Below are 24,564 nucleotides of genomic sequence, written 5' to 3'. Positions count from 1 at the left end.
GCGCACAGGTACAGGTCTACAATGACCCAAGCTGTCTGCGGTTCAGTGAAGTGTCGCTCCAACGGGTCAATGGGTATCGCTGACAGGAAGTAGATGGATCCCGTGTTTACAACAGAGTACTCTCTATGCTGGACAAAAAGTACAACTTTTTGACAGCGGTGTTACATTCGCTTTAACTTCAAGGTTTGTTTTTGGAAAAACGCACGGTGTTTGAATAAGACAATAGCGACTAGCAGCAGCAGCCTGATTCCCCGCTGGGAGACACCTGCTGTTACCAGGAACAGGAGTTCATACCGCGGCGTGACGCGAATGTGGAAGTTATTATGGAAATAAACGGAACAATACGCGAACGTTAACTTAACGTTGAGGACACTACTAGTTGATGTGAAGCTAAAAGTGATCTATAATGTCTACCATGGAGCGGTCGTAGATCAAGTGGACTAAACGATGTCTGTGAACGAGTTGTACACACAGGTGAGCTGGTTGTGTGTGTGTGTTCAAGTGAATATATCGACCTGCGATGATGCTCCTTCTGATTTCTGTGCACAATGTGTGGTCCTAACTAATACTATACGTCTGTATAGTGGTTGTTCCAGCTGTGTATACCGGGGATACATTGGATCAGACGGACAGGTGCATCAGCTGGAGGTTCACTCTGTGTTTGGCTGTGTACAAAACGATAATACTAACATACAATCCTAATATCTACTTGTTTAACTTCAAGCCTTTTGTTCATTCAATTTAATCTTAAGTAATCGGCCTTGTCCTTACAATAGGCCTAGGTCTGCTGCGTTATTTAACCAGTTAAGTAAAATAACAAACACCTGTCCCCTAGTGGAATACATTGTCATAGCACAGCAGGTCTGGGATTGTTTTTTGTTGTTGCAAGTTGTTCTTGAAAAGGAACTAACGAGGATCAAAATATGACATTAGGGACTGAAGGGCACGCAACGTGCATAGCAGAGGCTGTTAAACTTGTCTGCGTGTTTTTTTAACTAGACTTGATAAGACGCCAGGATTCAAACTGTACAAAGGTCTGTTTGGCAGCGGACCTACATTTATGATCTGCAGTGCAAGCCTAAACTCCAATAGGTTGCGAAGTGTATGTCATGATCACATTTTTAAGTACAGTTATGTGAAGATAAGTGTTTAGAAAGACGTGTCAAGGTCTTGGTGATGTAAGAGACATGCCGGGTTTCGATGGGATATGGTGTGATACAAGGTCACATGATATGACATGTGTTTTATGATTGCATATCACTGTCAAAATGTTCATGATTTATCAACTTTTCATGTCAATCTTTATGCTTTGGAGCAAACAAAATCTTTCGTCAAATATTTCATTCATCCAAACATGAATAAGAGAAACTAAAATGGGCACGAGTGCTGTTGTTTCCATTGTTCAAATGCCCACACTCAAGTGCAATATGTGGGGCTACTTATTTGTCCCTTAACCCCTAATAAGGCCAATTAATCCACATAATGTTCGCTAAATCCCTGTCTTCCATCTGTTGTATGTTCAACTTTATTAATCCTAGACAGGACATTTGGGAGTGCAGTCAGCAGAACTCTAGTTAATCTCCCCGAAAACCATGAATAACAAACCTTATCACATACATCTGTTCCAGCCAGAGACGTATTCACTAGGCTTAAAACTGTAACAAGCAGTTCCCTGCTTGGGAACTGCTTCTTTACATCTTCTCTTGACATCTTTGCTTTAACCCATGAAGCTGTTCTCGCGGGATTTACTCTGTCCCCACTGACAACAGGCCTAACTCGATTTTTCTTTCCTTATGTCGGTTTTGTAGGTGGAATGTGGTTATTTGAAACCGGCTAGGGCTCTTGAGGAGCAGGGTAAGCCTGAGTGGTTGCAACCTTCCCATTGTTGGGACACAACGGTCGTGGAGAATCACAGAAGGATCTTAATAATAACACGCTTCTTTGCCCTGGCATCGTTGGTGGTTTTGCTAGGGGAGGGGGTTCAATGCTTGGGATTAGGTTTTTATGCTTCAGCAAACACAAAGACAATAGTGGATTTATGAAAGGCTTGTAAACAAGTAAATTACATATATTTTTTGTACTTTCGCACAGCTTTAATACGTCATGGATGCAAGCCACACTACCAAGGTATATCAAAGGTTCGTCCTTTGTGTTTCTGGACCAGAACTGAGGTTCACAATCTGTACTTCTTTGTGATTGTGTCGAAGTGGTCCGATCCTCTGTGCTTTCTGTGGGCTTGTGTAATCCTCTCTGGTTATATAGTCCATAAAAAACGCTGTATACTCGCATCTTAAGATAAGGATACAGAAAACGTAATCGTTCCACAGAGTGACAGGAAGTGTCCTTCATTCTGTTGATCAATAGACAAATATAATATTCATGGTGATCATTCAAATCAACGTTTTACGTAAATATAAATAGTTTTGCTACTTCAAGCCAGGTGGCTTTAATGTTTCAATCAGGTACTGTCTTTTTACAAGGCTAGTTTGGCTTCATACTCCATCTATCCTACTTGTATGACCTTATAGGTCAACAGTCCAGTAGAACTCTCTAGGGTCAACTCTTCCCCAGGTATCAGGGGAAGAATTATGTTTTTTTATGACGGTGTGTACAGAGACATGTAGGATTGCTTCCTGCAGTCTGTCTCCCTCCTCCTCTTCCTACTGGAGGGGCATCTTGTTCTCGGAAGATACAGGCCAGGCTTGGCATCCCCTTCTATTTATTCAATGACGGGGGAATAATCGCTTGATCCATCTATTCCGATTTCCTTTCATCAGATGACTCATCCATCTGTCCGTTCGTCAGTTTTAATGACTTCTCCATCCGTTTGTTTTTCCATCCATTTGTCCAGTCATTCGTTCAGTCAATAGGTATTCACTTTCCTTGTCCTTGTAGCTCACGTTACCGGCCCTTCAGCCCGTCATTGTTTCCTGTGATGTCATAAATCCGAGTGCAGATCAAAGTTCCTGGTCGTTGAGTCTGAGTTCTTCCCGTCGGGCACACCCAGTTCTTTCTCTTTCCTAGGGAGTGATGTCATTCTGCTGACAGAGGGGGCTGAGTTTCGGCCCCAGCAGAGAGCACAAGGCGTCCTGAATGTTTATTCACAGGTTAATGTCCCTCAGCTGTAGTTATATGAACCTTTGATGAACCTTTATGTAAAAAAATAGTTTTGTGTATTTTAGTATTAAACCAAGAAAGTCCATATAGCTGTAGTTAAATGTACCCTTATTACACGTAGTACATGTAGTTTAATTTACCTTTTTTATAGCACCGTATCCTAGGCTAATCAGAACTTTTCTATGCAACATCTGGCATTAGAAAGACAACAATGTCACTCCATAATGACAAATAATTTCAAAATGAATGACTAAATAATTACCACAACCCTATAACCTATAACCAAAACCATTAACACTGTAATGCTCCTATACCTTCAAAAATGGTCATGGCGATGTGAAATCACAATGTACAAGCCGTTTAGATCATTGGGTACCTCTTGAAAGTCTTTTTTTCATCTACAGCACTGTTGTTTTAAAACCCTCAGGTTAAAGTCACAGGGGAGGCACTTTTTCCCTCCCTCTCAGCTGTATTTTGTAACACTGTGCCCACCCACCTCCACGGTAAAACCTGTAGAGCAGCTTCTGCTTCCTCCACCTGCCCCTCCTCTCCTGGCATCTTGCCCCAGCTTATATCTGCTTATCAGGAACTCAGCTCTGTAGAGTACAGCTGGTTGGCTGGCTGGGAACCATCATTTACTGCTCTTTCAGGGGATTATTCAAACAAAGAGTCCCTAAACACACCTATGTGCTGGTGGTGTGATTAATGTATTTTCTTTGGGAGGCAACGAAAAAGCGAACCAAGATGGAAAAGTAGAAAGTGTGTCAAAGGACGTCATCAACTCCATTGTCTGAAGGATGATGAGCAACAACAAAGACGATTGGTTGATTTAATTAAAATCCGACCTATCACCAAGTGACATCCAGTGACAGCATTCCTACAGCCGTGACCTTACTTTGTCCCAGTTTTCCCTTGTAAGCTATTAGTCACAATAGACAATGGTACGGTTATTTTTACTCTCAGTAACTCCTGGGCCAGATTCACTCTGTACTGCAATGCAAATAATGGGTCCGGTTGCAGTGTTTAGGGTGTTTGAGTCCAAGCCGAAAGGTTTTGGATTTGATGCTCGTTGTCCGCAGTCTGCAAATGCATGCTTGGCGAAACTTGAAAGTGCTCTTAGTTTGAGAAGAGAGATTAGTACTTAAGTTGCTTGTTCATCACACAGCATTGTATAGACCGTGGCAGTGTGGTTCCACTAGGATTCCATCCATGTTTAACCCCATATGAAAATCCTTCCATCTGTAAACACGGCCAAAGCCTCATCAATTCTCGACCAATCACAAAACAGCACAGACATTTGTGGTTGCCACTCTTCACTTACCATGCAACGGTAACTTTGAAACTTGGGACATGTGGGAAAGCGTGACGACACCCAAGCGGGTTTGGTTACAGTCTTGTACAATACTTGTACACCCCTCGCTAATTTACTTCATACAATCTGTGTTAAAACCAAACCACTGGACTCAGCTGTCTCAACTAACCAAGCCTTTTATGTGAGGCTAGAGTTTAATGGCTAAAGACTCTAGTTATCCTTCCAATATCCTCTTCATTGCCAAATCTTTTTTTTCTAGTTTTCAATATTAAACTTGAATTTAATTATACTGATACTGCCTTGTCAAACATCCGACCAGCTTAATAAGTAGAACCATAAAAACCAAGCTTCATTAGAGCTCTCCTCATTGTCAACGTCAAAGGCAAGACGCTTCCAGAAACCTGAGAGTCTTGAAGTGACGACTTTACCGACCCCGTCTATAGTGTTTAAGTATTTGGATTTGGATAACAAATGCGTGTTTGGACAGCAAGAAATATATGATGTATATTTATGTTGTTATTAACATGGCTTCCTGTTGAATGATCAGAGAAGGGAGAGGGAATGCTGTTTTGCTATTCAAATTACCTTCTGGATTTTCTGGATTTGCATGGGGAAAAAAAGCTGGTGATGTCATGCACGTTCTGTCATAATGGTACCTTCAGAGTTCAGAATATGAGTCAAATTTTGTGAGTATTCATACCATGTCTGAAATGATGAACTGAAAAGTCACCCAAACGAACACTGTGTAACGCAAAGACCACACACAATTCTTCCATTTCCTTCTGATTAAAGAGACGGTGATGAAGATTGATATATTGGATCCTGGTCTTCGGAAGAGAATTGCTGGCCAAACTAAAAACCTATAGCTCCGGCCCCCGACTATGAAGCCACAGAGGAAGACACTTTGTGAATAAGCTCACCAACACAATGGTTCCCATGCAAATCGACCAACATGTTCGTGTTATTGAGTGATAAGAACCACCCATGCACACATGCATAACCAGCAGATACTGGGCATGTTAAACCCATCAGCCCAGATTATCATCTTCTCTGTCCTCCACTACTGGGCGAGACGGTGCCCCACCACACCTTGTTAGGTGTGGTGGGGGCGGGGCACTGTTGTATCTATCTAAAAGATAGATACAAATATGAATAAATCGTGGTTAGTTTGCCTGTTACATTAAAATCAAATCAAACCATTGCCACTTGGCGAATTACTTGCTTGATTATTATTGTTTTATATCTGACCAGTAGGTGCCTCAGAACATGCATTGAATCCATAATCTGTTAATTGCAAAGAATAATTGCAGTATTAGCGCAAAAACAATCACAAGCCTAATTCCCGTCCTAATTGTGTAGCCCGTCTTGCTGATAATAACTACGCTTCAAGATTCCAAATGTTTACGGTCATGGAGTGGGTTTACGTGACCACAGAGGTCATGTGACCGTGGTTCTGTTTGCAGCGGAGGCTGCAGACAGACTCGTCTCTGGACATGAGTTTCCCCTGGCATGCCCATGGTAGGCCTATGCATGGCTCCCGGGTGGCCCTGCGGTCTTCCTCAGCCAAGCGGGACCTAAAGTGCTGAGGTCTGCTGTCTGGGTGTGGGTGTGTGGGCAGGGCATGGGCGGCCCAAACCTGGGGAGCAGGTTCCTCTGTGAGGGTGGCGGTGGTGACGGTGGTTCAGACCATGCGGGGAAGGAATGCTTTGTGGTGGTTAGGTTGTTCCCCTCCAGGTTGACATGTGTACTGGGTCAGATTCCTGCCACTGTCTACATCATGGTGGCCTGAGGCCTACAAGTAGCATCCTCAAACTATATGTCTAGACTAAACTAGTCCACGACGGTCATTTATCGACCAACATCTACGACCATATAGTAAATCATGGTTTTAAAAGTATAATTCAAGAACAGCTCACTTCATGTCCTTTGGTATAGTCCTTCAATGTCCATCTCATGAAATGCATCCTTAATTAGATAACCAAATTAAAATACAATTAATGCATACACAATACACAATATTTCCCTTATAGTGAACAACAGTAGGTGAGTGGCGCTAGACTGAAATGCTTCAGACAGCTCAGGCTGTGGCCTTAGGATTCCCAGGATAAAGCTTTGCTCTTTTCCGTTGTCTGTCTTGATAAAGCCTTTAGATGTCTCCATAAGATGAACCCTGAGATGATGATGATGATGATGATGTTGTTCCTCTCTGCAGCGGACTCGGGTGTGGATCGCCGACTCTGAGGATGTGTGGAAGCCGGCGGAGATCACCAAAGACTACAAGGAGGGGGAGCCCATCCTGCACCTCAGGCAGGAGGATGAGACGGTAACCACGCCGACACCGACTGGTACCCGTGGCATGGCTGAGAGGGGCCCCCAAGAGGGGTCCCTAACCCCCTAATGGCCGCAGGACTGTAAACTGTTTCTGTAATTGGACAAACAAGATGGATTGCCGATGCAACACAGTCGCACTATTGCGTGCATTCAAATGCCATTATCTCACATGAATGACCAGTCCTACACGCATGACGGGGACTGTAACCCTGTCACCACTCATTATGCAGAGTTTATTCTGGATAGCGCTAGCAAGACAGACGGTGTTAAACAGCACTAAGGAGGGAAAGTACTAATCAGCTGCGCTAAAACGCAGAGAAAGACTTTTGTTATTATTGCTAATATTTCCTATTTAATTCATGTAAATATGTTATTTTATTTATTTAATATTTGCCCAAAACGCTTTCTCAATCTCAGCCACTGATACTTTTATCCAACACCATAACAGGCTGCCAAACTTAATGTACTAATTCATCTTTTTTTAATCATTTAGCCCCTTGAGTACCGTATCGGTCCGAAAGACCCCCTCCCCTTCCTACGAAACCCTGACATCCTGGTGGGAGAGAATGACCTCACGGCCCTCAGCTACCTGCACGAGCCGGCCGTCCTGCACAACCTCAAGGTCCGCTTCCTGGAGTCCAACCACATCTACACCTACTGCGGTGAGTCCCCGCCGGCGCCGGCACCCGGGCCGGCGCCGTCGCCTGGGCCGGGCCTCGGAGCTCGCCCCGTCTCCAAACACAGCTGGAAACATTGAATAATGTGGAAAACGTTTTAAGACTGGTTTCCACATTATTCAATGCTTGAAGCCCAATAAGGGGCATCATTGAATGGGTAAACAAACCACAGGAATGAGACTATACCAGTATTAAAGCTAGGGTGGGCAATTTATTTTAGAAGCATTTTATGCAATATTTGTTTATTGTTTTTACATTAAACGGTTATCAATAAATCAATTGCTTTGACAAAAAAAAAGAATCAGGTGTCTGTGGCTGTCGCAGACCTGTAATTAGCCTGTCCAATAATTTCATTCCCAGTGATATGATTGGATGGCTTATCTGTCCATGCACTCATTGAGCACTCAGTCATCCGCAAGGCTAGGTAGACCTATTGCTAATGCTAGCTAGCTTGTCACGTGTTTTGGGGGTGTGGCTTTGGAGGGAGCACAGAAGAATAAAACAAACAACGTTTTAAATGTTTTATTTGGTTTAAATGGATCTGTCGTAATGTGGACAAAGATTTCCTGGGTAATCTCTTCGACTTTATGATGTCACTGTAAGGTATTTATGTCCCAACTCCTTGTAGGTTAAAGCTGACTGCGGTCTATAAATATCTCGCAGAGGGAGACCACACCTGTCTGTTACAACAGCGTTCTCCAACTGTCTCTCAGTCCATGACACACCCGTGTACCACATACCTTTACGGCTCATTAAAGCCCCTTGCCTTGTTTGCTGTTTGTTAGGAATTTTTGGGGGATTTCCATTATTTAGTTTCCTATACATCTTTTATAAACAACATCTCAACATCAGCTTTTAGGCCTAATCCAAGTTTATTGTTGATTAGGCCTCCTTGAACTATGTTATGGTTTTATATGACCTGTGTCCGCAGTGTTAAGGTTTTTGTTTGCAGTGTTGTAGCAAGACCAGCACATGTATGGCAACAAAATTGGACAAAAAGGATTCCTCAGGATTTTTATACAAAAGCTATTTTAACTTTGTTTCATTGCAAAATCACCAATCCATTTTGATGTTAAAAATGAAAAACAAAGTTTTGAGTATGCTAATTTTATTGAGTCGTTTTTAATGAAGAACAACCGGAAACTAGGAATAATAATTAAATTTATCTGGAGTGAAGCCTTGCAGAGGGATCCAGAATCTCTTCTATTTTCCAAAGAATACATTTCTGTTGAGAATAATTTAACCACAGCTAGCTTTAATCTTACGACTGTTCTTTCAGCAAAATGGAGGAAAAAAAACAACTCTTATGAAACGTAATTTATTGATATGACTTTTAATTGACATGAAATGATATTGATTGTGGATCCATCATCCATCTCCAGGGATCGTGTTGGTGGCCATCAACCCCTATGAGCAGCTGGCCATCTACGGCGAGGAGGTGATCAATGCCTACAGCGGGCAGAACATGGGGGACATGGACCCCCACATATTTGCGGTGGCAGAGGAGGCGTACAAGCAGATGGCCAGGTAGGAGCGGGGGTAAACACGGACCACCTGGACGCACCTTGTAGTCACATGTCTACCTCGTCGTCGTCGTTGATGTCTCTTTGTGAAGATGATGAAGGAAGGGCTAATTGGACAAAAAATAGACCTGTGCTTTTTTTTGTTTATTTATTAAACAAAATCATTGCTATTTATTCCCTATATTTTTTTTTATATAAGGGACATTTCAGTAATGAGCAAAAAGTCAATCCATCCATTAACACTCGCTTACGTTTTTGTGTGGCCCTAGCTTTTTAGACCCAGGACGAGAACAGTGCTGCTTTTGACAGAAGTCCTTGAACAGTGTGACAGTGTATCTCATCATACTGCAGTCTCACATTATTATGTGTCAAGGATTATTACAAAAAAGACATGATCAAATGATCTTGCGTAGGAGGAAACCTAGACTAATTGCAGCCATCACAATCATCATTTGTGAAGGGATGGATTGGGATGAAAGGGGTCGTTTTAACCCAGATGTTCATATCTCCATTGGCCTGCGAGGATAATTGTGGTCTTCTTATCTTCAGCTCATTGATTTGACTGAAACCTTCCTACTTAGTTTTATTTTACTGGCACATGATCTGTTTATGGATGTCTTTTTCCCTTTTTACTCTGAAAGATGTATCCAATTAAGAACCTGGATATGATCCCATGACTTGAGGATCTATGTTTGTACCACTCAGGCCTCCCCTTCAGTCACTCATTTCTGTGTTCTCGTGTAAATGGAGCCCTTACAGTTTGTCTTTGTTCGGGGGTCAACTTTATTGTTGACCCCCGAACAAAAGGGGGTCCCCAACACCCCCCCCTGACTTCTCCCTCCCCAGGGACGAGCGGAACCAGTCCATCATTGTGAGCGGCGAGTCCGGCGCCGGGAAGACGGTGTCGGCCAAGTACGCCATGCGCTTCTTCGCCACGGTGGGCGGGTCGGCGGGGAACACCAACGTGGAGGAGAAGGTCCTGGCCTCCAGTCCCATCATGGAGGTGAGCCCGTGGTTTCCCCTCATCCAGCTGGGATTCCGGCCGTTCCACGCGGTTATCTGTCAACATCATCAACAGTTATGGCCGACTGATCGCCGTGCACAGCAACGTGATTTGTCATCACGATGTTTTGTGAAAACGTTGGCTCTCTGTCTATACAATGTTCCTGGCTGTTTGTATTTAATGTGTCATCCACTTGCTCACCTTTTGATGTTTTCATATAAACATCATTTTTTCTGCTGAAGAAGCTTGGTTGATGCTGTCTGTGTTTGGATGGCAATTATCTTCCCATGATCATGCCGTTTTATTTAAAGTAGTAGGTTTAAGACTCAGAAGTTCATACATACATACAATTCTACATCTAGTCCCTTTTTTCTTTTTTAAATCAAATACTTTTGTGGACAATACCCCCTTATTGATATCATGTAATTTCCCAGGTCTCTCCCTGACCCAAGAGACACAACCTTATCATTGATATAGTTTGGTCACCTTGCACGTTGTATTTACTTTAGCATTTAAACTTTGAATCATTCTATCTGTACCGGCTCCTGAAGTTCTTTTTCTTCCGTCCATGAAGGCTATCGGAAACGCCAAGACGACACGAAACGACAACAGCAGTCGCTTCGGGAAGTACATTCAGATCGGTTTCGACCGGCAGTACCACATCATCGGGGCCAACATGCGCACCTACCTGCTGGAGAAGTCCCGCGTGGTCTTTCAGGTGATTCCCCTTTACCTTGGACTTTCAGGTTAAAGGTTAAGCGACTTCTTAAGTGGTCAGGTTAAGGTTAAGTGACTGCTTTAGTGTTCAGTAGTTCAGGTTAAAGCTATCGCTGCGTTGTGAAGTGCATTTTAAAGTTGTATGGATGTATTTGTGTTTCCCTGTAGGCCGAGGATGAGAGGAACTACCACATCTTTTATCAGCTCTGTGCCTGCGCTAGTTTACCAGAGTTTAAAGACTTGGCCTTGTGTAAGTACACTTCAACAAGCACTATGAAGTGTTATGTGTTTATTGGCTGCAAATAAGGAGATTTGTTAAAAGGCCTTTTGGGCTGAGAGTTCCAGGAAGTAGAGGGAACGTGTTATCTCCATGGTTACGACGATCAACATTGTGATACCTCACTTTAGGCTAGTACCGTCGTTTTGCATGAGCGATTTTATGTATGAATTGAGCCACACACCACACTGTTATACTTTAATTGTTTGAGAGGCATAACCCTCTTTCGAATGGGACGATCAACATCAACCACTGCTTAGATTGAGCTGCACACATCCACACACACCCTGACGCCAGAGTGCACAGCGTTATGTAGAAATGCCTCGGAAAAGGCCCTTTAACATCACAAAATAACGCAGCTTGAGTTCGGAGCAGAGTGAAACGGTGCGTCTCTAAATCGTATTTTAGTACCGGTGACAATAGACTATTGCATTGATTCTTCTGAAAGTCTATTCAATGATTGGTTTCCTCCCCCTCTGTGTGTGAATTCAGCGAGTGCAGAGGACTTTATCTACACGTCGTTCGGGGAGAACATCTTCATAGAGGGAGTCAACGACGCGTTGGACTTTGAGAAGACCAAGGAAGCCTTCACACTCCTGGGTAACAGTCGCACGGAACGAGTATTACTATTTATTTACTACTGTCCAGTGGTTCAGCCCACGCTGCCACTTTAGCAGATGCCTTTGGAGGATGATTCCCCTGTAAGTAGTCATCTGAAGAGACAGGGGATTCAGAATCATGTGGTTCAGGATTTGTTGTAGTTGTAGGCCTACAGGTTGGACTAAAGACCCGGGGATACCCAGTACTTTATGGACTCGGAGTAGAACCCGTTAACTACTGTGCTCTTTTGCCTGCATACTATTCAAGTTCTGTAAATGAATTAGTATTTCATGGTTGTAATAATATATCACTTTTCAAAAGCTTAACATAGGATAGTGAGTCTGTAATCCTCTGAATGTAAGTGAAAGGCCTGCGTGTGTCTTGACTCGGGTGATTAGGTGTGAAGGAGAACATGCAGAGCAGCATTATTAAGATCATAGCTGCCATCCTGCATCTGGGCAACGTGGAGATCTGCTCCGAGCGAGACGGGGACTCCTGCCACGTTTTGGTACGTCAACATTAAAGAGAAGCTAGTACATTATGAATCATTATGTAATCCCATTGTTGTTCATTAAATACCATTTTGATGCTAAAAACAATTGTTTGATCGGAAAACCCCATTGTTCATGTCCCATAGAATCGGATTGTTATTCATAGAATCCCATCTCCTAATGTAAGAAAAACAAATTAATTGTTTTTATGAATTCAAGCCATAGCCTGACGTTGTTAGAATCGCGTTCTGAGAAGGTCCTGAAACCCCATGTGTGGTAGATCCTAAAAAGCCCATCGTTAGTTGATCATATAATCACACAGTCCCCCTGACGACAAGGAGCATCAACCCATCCCGTTGTTGATCGCTCATCAAATCCCATCGATCGCGAATCCGACTCATGGAATCAAAGGACGCTGACTGGACATTTGACCCTAAACCCCCACGTCCCCCTCCCCCCCCCCAGGGCGAAGACCGCCACCTGAAGCACTTCTGCCGCCTGCTGGGCGTGGAGCTGGAGCAGATGGAGCACTGGCTCTGTCACCGGAAGCTGGTGACCTCGTCTGAGACCTACGTGAAGAACATGTCCTGCAAGCAGGCCAGCAACGCCCGCGACGCGCTGGCCAAACACATCTACGCGCACATGTTCGACTGGATCGTGGAGCACGTCAACAAGGCGCTGCACACCACCGCCAAGCAGCGCTCCTTCATCGGCGTGCTGGACATCTACGGGTAACCCCTCCTATGAAGTATACAGCATATATATTAGGGCTGTGCGATTATTCAAATTTTGGTCGCGATTTCGATTTTTGCGCGATTTCAAACATCTCCAAACTAATATAATCAAGTTTAAATTTTCTCAGTTACAAAGTGTTTTTTGTAATTTAAGTTTGTTTTCAATCTAAAAACATAATTGTTTGAATCATCGTGATTTCAATATTGAACCAAATAATCTTGATTATGATTTTTTTTTTTTCATAATCAAGCGGACCTAATATATATAGATCATGCCTGTTCACTCATTGTTTTTACACCAGTCTGTGTGTTTTACAATTATTTTGGATGGCTTTTGATGAACTTGATGACATATGATTTGATTAAGGTGCTTAGAGTTTTGATAATATATGCCATGCGCTACCGACTGAGGGCACAGAGTCAGTTGTGGTTTGTCACCTACGGTATTACCGAGCCAATGGTCAATGTTTTAGTCGGGGTTATAATCAGATTGCAAACTATAGAAAGTAAAACAAGCCCTAGATGACGATGTGGTCAGATCCCACCTTTTGCACAACACAATGCCTCTCAACGGTGACTTCTGCTCTTTATCCAAAGGTTCGAGACATTTGAGATCAACAGTTTTGAGCAGTTCTGCATCAACTACGCCAATGAGAAGCTGCAGCAACAGTTCAACTCGGTGAGCCTTCTTGCCACCAACCAAGGAACTCGCAAGTTCACCTTTCTGTTGATAATGTTTTTAAATGTGTTATTTCACTTACAGATCTACTACACTCATGTCTATATAGAATTTTTTTTTATATATAGAACGACTTATTGTCGTTTTTTTATATTTCTCAAACGGTCCTGTACTTTCTGCTGTAATACCCACATTTCCTGTCTGGGATTAATAAAGTACAACATTATCTTACTGTTAACAGATGAAAACATTGTCCTTCTAGGAGATGTCCTCCACAATGCCATGTATAGATGTTGTTGTTTCAGTCTTCTCCTGTTGTCTGTTCTTCCTGCAGCACGTGTTCAAGCTGGAGCAGGAGGAGTACATGAAGGAACAGATTCCCTGGACCCTGATAGACTTCTATGACAACCAGCCGTGCATAGACCTGATCGAGGCCAAGCTGGGCATCCTGGACCTGCTGGACGAAGAGTGCCGAGTAGGAATCTATCCACGATATGTCCTTTTACATACGCGTTGTTTGAGGATTCGTCCATTCCCTACCCCGCCCAGCCCCTTCTTATTTTATTAGCACTTAGGTTAAGTCTGAGTTCTAGGTCTGAGTTCAGAGCTCTAAGTCTGAGTTCTAAGTCTGAATTGTAATTGGTAATTCTAAGTGGGGTTTTTAAGGCTAACTTCATCAGAGGCAGCCCGAATCACAAATCCTTCTGGGGTTTGTGTTGATGACGTCTGTAGGCCCTTACAATGTTAGTGAGGATCCACAATAGTACACCAAAGTTTTGTCCACAAAACATTGTTGTCACGGGGAAGTAGATCTGAATAACAATTCTGTAATCATTCATATCCATTTCAATCATTCACCTCCTGTATCGCATGGAAGCATACACATTTAACTTCCTCCTTGATTTGCAGTCTTTTGCTTTTCTTGTCAAGTTCTTTAATTTTTTATAAAAATTAATCATTAATTTAATTATGATTATCATTAATTCAAATAAAATAATAATGAATAATAAAAATCCTCACAATGGTATTATTTGTGAATTTCTCTATGTATTTCTATATTGATGTATGTGTTGTCTATTTGTTCCAGGTGCCCAAGGGCACGGATGAGAACTGGTGCCAGAAGCTGTACGGGAAGCATTCGGGAAGCGCTCACTTCCAGAAGCCACGCATGTCCAACACCTCCTTCATCATCATCCACTTCGCAGACAAGGTCAGAGTCTTCCTCCTGGTGGGGGACAGGAACCACAGGCAGGGTAGACATGGAGCTTGGGGTGGGACTCCAAGCCGAAATGGAACGGGTTTGATAACCTCAATGTCAAACCTGTAGGCCTTGAACAAAATGGAAGAGAACATTGTGTACCATCAATTAAGCGAGCTGTGTTCATATGAAATATCACGCACCTGGTTAGTTTAGTTCATTTAGTTATTTAGTAGTTTTATTCATTCATTGTTATTCATTGTTATTCATTTTTGCATGCATCCATTTCAATGAAAGCTGAAACATCTGGTGGTTCCATCGATGAGTCATCCAGGTAACCTGTGACTCAACGCATCACATTCATTCCCCCAGATGCTTAATCCAGTTGTTTTTGTGTGTTGGCTGTTTTCGTGACAGGTGGAGTACCAGTGTGAGGGCTTCCTGGAGAAGAACAGAGACACCGTGTATGAGGAACAGATCAATATCCTGAAAGCTAGTAAGGTAAGACATATCAACTTTCTCATAATGTGTGTGTGTGTGTGTGTGTGTGTGTGTGTGTGTGTGTGTGTGTGTGTGTGTGTGTGTGTGTGTGTGTGTGTGTGTGTGTGTGTGTGTGTGTGTGTGTGTGTGTGTGTGTGTGTGTGTGTGCAGGAACATGTCCAGTACATTCTTCCTGTTTTTAACCAATAGGAACATGCCGATTATACGTCTACCTGTCTTTGACCAATAAGAACATGTCAAGTAGATTCTACTTGAGTTGAACACATAGGAACAAGTCCAGTATACTTCTGCCTTTGAACCTCTAACATCAGCTCCAGTATACTGTTCATGAAGAGTTAGATTCACTAAATGAAAGCTGTAGATCAAAGCTGAAGACGTCAGGCCGGCTCTGTTATCTTCGTGAAACAAATTAAAAGATCCAGTCTTGGGCTTACCGTCTCATTCACTGGGATCAGCTATCTAACCTTGGCTCCACTCAGCTGGGATTTACTTTCTAGTTGATCATTGCGTCATGGCTAGTGGATTTATGAGCACTGCAGGCACAATATCCCGTTAATCGTAGATTAACGGGAAATTGAGATCAAAACTAAATTCCACATGCTTATTAGATGTTCTTTCAAGTAATGAAAGTTTGAACCCATGTCAGTATGTTCCACTATATTATGCTTATCACCAGTATTTCAGTGAAGATAACCTCTGGATATACCCCAGGTCAAATACGCCGTCGGAATATAGCTGTATCCTACTTTCGATACAGAATATAGATACAACCTGAGCTAAGAATTCATATATATCCGCACCTTATTCGTCTAATCCTACGTATACGTACCTATATGTATACGAGTAGTTTCAGATGGTGGCAGATCTATTCCTGGAGAAGAAGGAGTCCAGCTCTTCCACACCCGGTGGTAAAACCTCCAGGATTAACGTGAGGTCCGCCAAGACCGTCCCGAAGACCCCCAACAAGGAGCACAGGAAGACAGTAGGCCACCAGGTAGACCCCTCTCCCTCTTGTGGGGTTAGTTTCTTTTACACCACCTTCCTCGGAAAACAACCCTATACTTAAATCCAGGTTCACAACTTTTTTTTATCAAACTCAATGTTCCAAGTTATTGTTGTTTTGCCATCTTATGCTTTTATTGTGCATTTCTCATTTTCTAGTGTAAGTGAATCCCCTGTATCAGCTTGAATTCAAACTAGGGGTCGACTTTGGATAGGGCAACCCATATCCCCATGGTTATGACCCCAACAGCAAACTGTATTTATTCTTTAAGCTGGTCCACGGCGTTGAGTACGACCGAGGGAGCGTCGTTGGACAAACGAAGATTGCCTTTGGTTGAAATTGATGTTATTCTAATGGACTAAATGCCCTGTCCTTTAACCATGGCTTACTAACGGTTTTGATTTTTCAGTTACGCTATTTATGTGTCAGTGGTGCTCATCAATCTTTCAATTAAATTCAATTGTATTTGTATAGCCCTTAATCACCGGTACAGGCCAAGTATTCATGTACGCCCCCTGACCCAAGCCCACAGAAGGGCAAACTCCCTTAAACAGCAAGGAAGAAATCTTGCGGAGGAACGCAGAGTGGGGGGGTCCCTCCTTCCAAGGAGGGACAGGAGTGCAGTGGTTGACATAATGTACCTACCCACAGTACATCCAGGCCAAACACCTCTCCTTCCTCTCCCACTAGTTCCGGAGCTCCCTCCAGCTCCTCATGGAGACTCTGAACGCCACCACGCCTCACTACGTGCGCTGCATCAAGCCCAACGACGAGAAGATGTCCTTCGTGTGAGTCCCCCGCTCTTAGGTTAAGGCTCTGATATGTCGACGCAACGCAACGACCAGGCCCTGTTTTGGTCCTGCGTCGGGTTTAAGTGAGCGGACCAATCACAGCCCTTGCTGCTGCTGCGTCGCCTCGACGCAAGGTTACAATTTTTGGGAGGCGCACGTCAGGCCCTTGCGGTGGACGCAAGGACGTAATGGGACCCGTAAACCCCCCTGCGTTGTGTCGACCCGGGAACCATAACTAAGCCTAAAGTTATGCTTCCTCGTCGGAGGGCAGGTCATCTGATCAGGCTCGCTACCCGTTTGGATCAATGATTGACAAAGTGGTGTTTTCTGTACGGAACCATTTCTCCACCACGACTCCTCCTTTCTCTCGGAACAGTAACAACCGGCGGTTTCTAAAGAAAGGACTTGTGAATGTGTGGTGAAGGCCGCTTCACCACCAGGTCCGAGCACATGGCAGGGCAAACAGAAAGCACGTTGTGCTTGGTTACCAACCGACTGTTTACTTCTGTTTTTCTCCCGCTGTGAATTACTTTCGCAGATTAAATTATGTTCGAGCCATCCACTGTGTGACAACACAAGGGTTTCTATTATATTAAGGTGTATATTATATTAAAAGATCGTAGTCTTTTTTTAAACGCACTCTGTGCTTTAATGCTTTGTCGTTGGACGTGATTATTATTATTATTGAGCGATACTATATTAGCAATATTTTACTAAACCACAACTACATACCAGACTATGTTTTGAAATGGTGGGGTCATCATCCTTTCACAATTTTTGTTTGAGACAGTAATCACAATCACAAACAAACACAGATTTATGGGCCATCCTCCTTAGTGGTTATGTTTGTATATAGTCTTCTTCTGCGTGCCTTTTCAGTGCATTCCTCCGCACAAGGGCTCCTTCAGGTCTAGGTAATTAGATAAGGTGAACTCTGGAGTCACATGTGGGTCCTCAGACCGAACTGGGTCCTAACTCTCAGTACCCATACTGTCAGCATCTCGGCCACTAGCACAGAGAGTTACCCACCTCCTTTTCCCTGCTGCGGTGAGCACCATGCCCAAGGGACAGAAACGGTAATATAGGGTCTTAGAGTTTGGTGTTGTACCTGTGTTCAGTCAGTCAGTCTGTTTGACTGTCTGACTGTTTGTGTTTTGGTTTTCGAGTTTGTCTGTCTGTCTGTCTGTCTGTCTGTTTTGTTTCTCCGTTTGTCTGTCTGTTTCTAATGCTGTCTCTCAGTTTTCCTAAATGCTTTTTTTGTCTGTTTATCTCTGGGTCTGTGGGTCTGTATATCTGTTTGCTGTCGTCTTGGTATGACTCTCGTGTATGTGTATGTTTTCTGTTGTCTAGGTTAGATTCTGGATCTGTGTGTTTATATATATATATGTTTTCTGTCGTCTAGGTTTGACTCTGGTTCTGTATGTGGATTATCTGTTTTCTGTTGTCCAGGTTCGACTCCAAGCGAGCGGTTCAACAGCTGAGGGCATGTGGAGTCCTGGAGACCATTCGCATCAGTGCTGCTGGTTACCCGTCAAGGTAGAAATGTCCTCCCCTTTCTCATCGCACACATTACGCAAGTGATGGGGGGTCTTCTAGAGTAAACCTCACTACTAAGGCCTTGACAATGATGGAACCGGTTGCAGTCATTAGGCTAAGCTGTTGGAGGGTTTGTCTTTCCGACCTTGTCTTTCCGCTGGTTTGAAACCCCTTCTGCATATCGCATATGTGTTGTCCGGGGAACCAGCGTTTGGTATAAGCGTTGTTGAACACCATGGATTTTAAGAAAAACTGATATTTTCGGTGCTAATGTGATCCTCCATCCGTTTACTGAAGTCTTGTCTAAATGTGTTCTCGTTCGTTTGTTGTTCATCTGTCTGTTTGTTTGGTCTGTTTGTTCATGCATTATTTACTTCCGCTTTGAGTTGGATGAAGAGACAAGCGCTGTCAACACTGTAGCTTCTGCTTCTGTTTGTGAGGACGTTGTCCTCGCTTTTTTTCCTCCGAGCAAACGAGTTTAGCGGCGAAGAAATCCCCGGACGGATCTAGGTTTTGTTCTCCAGGCGCGCACAGTGACAAAATCTTTAGGACCGTTTCACTGTATTACTTTTTGTTCACAATACAGATCAAGGTTGACGAAGAAAATAGTGCAATAAAATATATTTTTGTTGTCGTTTTTTGTTGTTGATTGTCACAACCAACCTGTGTGTCCCCAGATGGACGTACCAAGACTTCTTCAACAGATACCGGGTGCTCATGAAGAGGGCGGACATGACCAATTCCGACAAGAAGCTTGTGTGTCGGAACCTGCTGGCGACCCTGATCAAGGTGCAGTACTACAAAGCGGTACTACAGAGTACTAGAAGGAGTACTACAGAGTACTAGAGAGAGTACTACACCCATGGTCTAGCTCAGCTGGTAGCTTGGCTGACAGAAGAGCAAGGCATTAACACTCGCCAGGTTTAGGGGTGCTATTCCTACTCTGGCAAGCCATGCTAGCAAAGTATGCACTCAAAGGGATTTGAGACGCTGTGGATAAAATAATCCAACAAATGGCTTATATGTGTTTATATTGAATGGTCCGTTTTATCATTCAGAGTCTCTAACGTTAGATTTGTGGTCGCCATAGTTTCCTTGAGGCATGCGCGTGACCGCCAAGCAGAAGGCATTTATAGTTTACGCATTGTCTGTTTTCACGTTGCCATAGAGACGGGCCTTAGAAACCAGCGGCCAGCCACAACCAGCCAACAACAACAGCAACAAAGGCAATGTGTAAACAAATGCAATGCAAAAAAAGCAAGGCAAAAATGTCAATGTCTTCACAGTATCGGTTCAGAGTCCACTTTCTTCTATTTGTACCTCAAATATTAAATCGAGAGTTCAAAAAAATACTTCCTGTGCTGATTTTACCCTTCTAACACGAATCGAAATAGAGTCACAGAAAATAGATACTACCAAAACAGAATAAACCCCTTTAAATGTACACATGGACGTGTATAAAATAAGGGGATCAACTCCAATGAAACCACATTTGCCTACGGAGAACCCCGTCTCTTATTTCATTTGCGCTATAAACGTATTCCGTTGTTTGCTTCCTCGTGTCTGTCCAAATCACAGGACGAGGACAAGTTCCAGTTCGGCAAGACGAAGATCTTCTTCCGGGCGGGCCAGGTGGCGTACCTGGAGAAGCTGCGGGCGGACAAGTTCCGCTCGGCGTGCATCAAGATCCAGAAGACGGTGCGCGGCTGGCTCCAGCGGCTCCGCTACCGCAAGATCCGCCGCTCTGCAGTGCTGCTGCAGAGATACGGCCGCGGCTACATGGCCCGCAGGTGAGACCCCTGGAGAGGGACCACCTGTATGGGGCTCAATGGTGTGTGTGCTGGGGTATGGAGGGTCCGTGTTGTGTGTGTTTGGGTATGGAGGGTCTGTGTGGTGTGTGTTTGGGTATGGAGGGTCTGTGTGGTGTGTGCTGGGGTATGGAGGGTCTGTGTGGTGTGTGTTTGGGTATGGAGGGTCTGTGTGGTGTGTGTTTGGGTATGGAGGGTCTGTGTGGTGTGTGTTTGGGTATGGAGGGTCTGTGTGGTGTGTGTTTGGGTATGGAGGGTCCGTGTGGTGTGTGTGCTGGGGTATGGAGGGTCTTTGGTGGTATGCTTATTGGATTCAGTTGAATCTGATTGAATTCAGGACATTTAAATAGCCCTTTCTTGAAGGCACTCATAGCTCTTTACATCGTGTGTGTGTGTGTGTGTGTGTGTGTGTGTGTGTGTGTGTGTGTGTGTGTGTGTGTGTGTGTGTGTGTGTGTGTGTGTGTGTGTGTGTGTGTGTGTGTGTGTGTGTGTGTGTGTGTGGGTGGGTGCGAGCGAGCGAGCGTGCCTCATCCTCATCCTCACACTTTTAGCACGACTCTATTTCCCTCATCGTACAATCTCGCTCTCTCATTCGTTCATACACTCACCCTCTCATCCGTCTCTCCTCCCAGGTACGCCGAGCAGCTGAGGCTGACGCGGGCGGCCGTCATCTGCCAGAAGCAGTGCCGCATGGTGAGAGACAGACGGGCCTTCCTGAGGGTGAGACGGGCAGTGGTCACCATCCAGGCCTACACCCGGGGCATGTACACCCGCAGGATCTTCAAGGAGGTAAGCACAACACGCAGCCTTCCTCCGTGCATTAGGAGTAGTCCTTTTGTGTTTCTACAGCGCTAAAGGACAGTCTGGACGGTTCAATCAGTTCTAGTTCTAGGTCTTTATTCTGCACCTAAAGAGCCCTTGAAATTCAAATGTGCCTTTTTAAAGTGGTTGGCTCATTTACAAATCATGCACAATTTTATTAATTGCTTCAAAGGGAAACTAGATGGCACCACACACACTTATTTTATCTGTGCGTCGGTGGTGCAATCTAAAGGGTGTTAAGCTATTTGAAGCAAAAAGAAGCATTTTACAATATATAAACAGGTTACAGTCGAAATTCAAAAAATGACACTTTCCCCGGCTCTCTGGGTGGTGTAGAACCGCCTGTGGCAAAAATATACGTTCTTGCCCAACTTTTGAATTTGCATGTTATTTATGATTAGAGCTAAGCTAACATACGATCATTATTGTTTATGTCTCCACCCACGGAGCTCTCAATAAGCTCAAGAAGGATCCGGGTTGCTTACGAGCGCATGGGACAATAACGAGGAAGAACTTCAGATTCTTAAGCCATAGCACCTTTTTTAAAACACGTCCTTCTTCACCGTATCATTCCTCATATCGGTCTCTTCTCCATCCGCCCTCCCTGTGCGCTCCAGTTCCTCCTGCACCACAAGGCCATGGTGATCCAGAAGAACGTGCGCGGCTGGCTGGCCCGGAAGAAGTTCCGGCGGGCGCGCGACGCGGCCGTCACCATCCAGTGCGCCGTGCGCTGCATGCGGGCCAAGCGGCTCACCAAGCAGCTGAAGATCGACGCCCGCTCGGCCCAGCACCTGAAGAAGCTCAACTCGGGCATGGAGAACAAGATCGTGCAGCTCCAGAGGAAGATGGACGACCAGGTGACCCAGGGACGGCCGGGATTCAGGGTTTATTGAGACAGAAACACGGCGTTCACGCGGAGTCTATTGCAGTGCTTGGGGTGTCACGTTGAGGTGTTCTTTTTTCGGAGGTTGTGAAATAGGGGTGTTTGATAAATGTATGAATTCACATAAACATGAATGTGTGCTTGCATGTTCTCCTCCCGCTGGGCTATGTAGCCGGGAGGAAAAAATGTACTGCTCCCATTGAATCGCTTGCAATGGATTTCATGGGACATGATTTTCCAATGCACATTGCACACCTAGATAAAGATTGCAAATTTTGAAGTAACTTATGCATTTCAGTTTTTTTTCATGCTGAAGTTACAAAATGACACTTAACCTCAATACCATTACAGGTAGTATGAGTATTGGTAGTACAGTAAGAAGTCAACAATACTTCATACGAACAAAGGACAGACATTTCAATTCAACAATTTTTTGAAAATAGCACACAATACATACATAATCATTTCTAACACTTTCACTGTGTCCACCTCCTTTCAGTCCAAGGACCTCAAGACCCAGAACGAGCAGCTGCTGTCCCACAACAATAACCTGGGGTCAGAGGTCGGCAAGCTGCAGAAGGAGCTGGAGCAGGTCCGCCTCCGCCACGGCGACGGCAACCAACTGACCTCCCTGCAGGAGGAGCTGGCCCGGCTGAGGGCGGAGCTAAAGGAGTCACGTGACTTGAACCAGAGGCAGGAGGCGGAGCACGGCAGCGAGAAGCTGGTCCTGACTCAGGTGAGCCGTGACTCGGGTTCAGGTGCGCCGGGGCAAGCTGTTTTTTTTTTTCTTTGGTTTCCGTGACAACGGCCTGAAAACCGAGCCGCTTGACTGCAGTGGTCCGGATTCCACAGCAGGATCTGATTTACAGCTAAAAGGGAAAAGAAGACGCACACACTTACACACATAGAATACAAATCAGATCTGTAAAGAATCGTTACAAACCTATTTTACTGTACGTTTAGCCCTGCTTTTATATGCTGTATGATGTCATATACGACAGAACAGTCTTAATCTCTGCCTGGTTTGGTGTAGAGAGTGGAGGAGTTGGAGAAGGAGAACCACCTGCTGAAGAGCGATAAGGAGCAGATGAACCACAAGCTGCTGCAGCACTCCAAGAGCACTGAAGGTGAACCCCTAGCTCCTCGCTCCGCTCCCTAGCTCCTCGCTCCGCTCCCTAGCTCCTCCCCCTGACCCCTAGCTCCTCGCTCCGCTCCCTAGCTCCTCGCTCCGCTCCCTAGCTCCTCCCCCTGACCCCTAGCTCCTCGCTCCGCTCCCTAGCTCCTCGCTCCGCTCCCTAGCTCCTCGCTCTGCTCCTTAGCTCCTCGCTCTGCTCCTTAGCTCCTCCCCCTGATCCCTAACTCCTCCCCCTGATCCCTAACTCCTCCCCCTGATCCCTAGCTCCTCCCCCTGATCCCTAGCTCCTCGTTCCGTTCTCTAGCTCCTCCCTCTGCTCCCTAGCTCCACCCCCTGACCCCTAGCTCCTCGCTCCGCTCCCTAGCCCCTCACTCTGCTCCCTAGCTCCTCCCCCTGATCCCTAACTCCTCCCCCTGATCCCTAGCCCCTCCCCCTGCTCCCTAGCTCCTCCCCCTGATCTCTAGCTCCTCGCTCTGCTCTCTGGTCCCCCAGGAGAGAGAGAGAGTGTGGTGTGGGGTGAGAGAGGTGGAGATGGTATCAGGTTCCCTCCCCTCCATGGGGGATACTAGGGGGCCGTTGTTTGCTGCTTGTCTCTCTTGGGGCTGAAGACAACACTCCACACATTATGAATCGTATTTATTTATTTATTTATCAACATTCATCATTTTGGCCCCAGCATACAAAGACCCATTCTCTCCATGGGTACACCTTCTCCGTGATGAATCACACTGCGATGCTGACCGCTTTGAGATTCAGTGTTGCGAGTTTGTTATGAAGTGACAAGTGTCCGAGTCCACCGACTCATAGCAGTGTAAATCCCCCTCAACCCTGTGTGACGGCCCCGTGTGTCCTGGTGTGTGCAGACCAGGAGAGCAGCGCCTCCCAGAGGGAGACGGACCTCCAGAAGGACCTGGACCAGGAGAGACTCCGCTACCAGAACCTCCTGAAGGAGTTCTCCAGGATGGAGCAGCGCTTCGACAACCTGGAGGAGGAGGTGGCACTCACCAAGGTAGCGTGAGATGAGATGGAAAAGTGCTTTTATCTCCAAATGGGAGTGCTACTATTAGTCCATGTTGGCAATAACGGGCAAATACAGGTGATGCCAAGGTAGGATAGTCTACCTCAACAAGGTAGGATAGTCTACCTCAACAAGGTAGGATAGTCTACCTCAACAAGGTAGGATAGTCTACCTCAACAAGGTAGGATAGTCTACCTCAACAAGGTAGGATAGTCTACCTCAACAAGGTAGGATAGTCTACCTCAACAAGGTAAGATAGTCTACCTCAACAAGGTAGGATAGTCTACCTCAACAAGGTAGGATAGTCTACCTCAACAAGGTAGGATAGTCTACCTCAACAAGGTAGGGTAGTCTACCTCAACAAGGTAGGATAGTCTACCTCAACAAGGTAGGATAGTCTACCTCAAC

At 44.9% G+C, this 24,564-nt stretch overlaps 1 protein-coding gene across 3 annotated transcripts in view; it reads left to right on the top strand.

Moving 5' to 3' along the window:
* myo5b (myosin VB) overlaps positions 1-24,564 on the top strand; it is a 39,228-nt gene that overhangs the window by 674 nt on the left and 13,990 nt on the right. For 2 of the 3 annotated variants that reach the window (XM_060049716.1, XM_060049718.1), the window contains exons 1-24: positions 26-474; positions 6,642-6,752; positions 7,254-7,422; positions 8,820-8,964; positions 9,807-9,963; positions 10,538-10,681; positions 10,849-10,930; positions 11,450-11,557; positions 11,956-12,065; positions 12,514-12,779; positions 13,380-13,461; positions 13,796-13,936; positions 14,549-14,671; positions 15,077-15,160; positions 16,008-16,154; positions 16,854-16,951; positions 18,404-18,490; positions 19,168-19,279; positions 20,069-20,280; positions 20,931-21,087; positions 21,738-21,977; positions 22,503-22,739; positions 23,037-23,130; positions 24,002-24,147. In XM_060049716.1, coding sequence (XP_059905699.1) covers positions 448-474; positions 6,642-6,752; positions 7,254-7,422; positions 8,820-8,964; positions 9,807-9,963; positions 10,538-10,681; positions 10,849-10,930; positions 11,450-11,557; positions 11,956-12,065; positions 12,514-12,779; positions 13,380-13,461; positions 13,796-13,936; positions 14,549-14,671; positions 15,077-15,160; positions 16,008-16,154; positions 16,854-16,951; positions 18,404-18,490; positions 19,168-19,279; positions 20,069-20,280; positions 20,931-21,087; positions 21,738-21,977; positions 22,503-22,739; positions 23,037-23,130; positions 24,002-24,147 — 3,279 coding nt within the window. In that variant the 5' untranslated portion in view covers positions 26-447. Of the gene's footprint in view, positions 1-25; positions 475-6,641; positions 6,753-7,253; positions 7,423-8,819; positions 8,965-9,806; positions 9,964-10,537; positions 10,682-10,848; positions 10,931-11,449; positions 11,558-11,955; positions 12,066-12,513; positions 12,780-13,379; positions 13,462-13,795; positions 13,937-14,548; positions 14,672-15,076; positions 15,161-16,007; positions 16,155-16,853; positions 16,952-18,403; positions 18,491-19,167; positions 19,280-20,068; positions 20,281-20,930; positions 21,088-21,737; positions 21,978-22,502; positions 22,740-23,036; positions 23,131-24,001; positions 24,148-24,564 lie in introns of those variants that run through there. The other variant, XM_060049717.1, reaches the window with a different exon arrangement.

The sequence above is a fragment of the Gadus macrocephalus genome, chromosome 4 (genome assembly GCF_031168955.1).
Source record: "Gadus macrocephalus chromosome 4, ASM3116895v1".
In the NCBI taxonomy this organism is placed as follows: domain Eukaryota; kingdom Metazoa; phylum Chordata; class Actinopteri; order Gadiformes; family Gadidae; genus Gadus; species Gadus macrocephalus.
The sequence above is the reverse complement of the archived record's forward strand: the minus strand, read 5'-3'. Positions and strand labels throughout refer to the sequence as shown.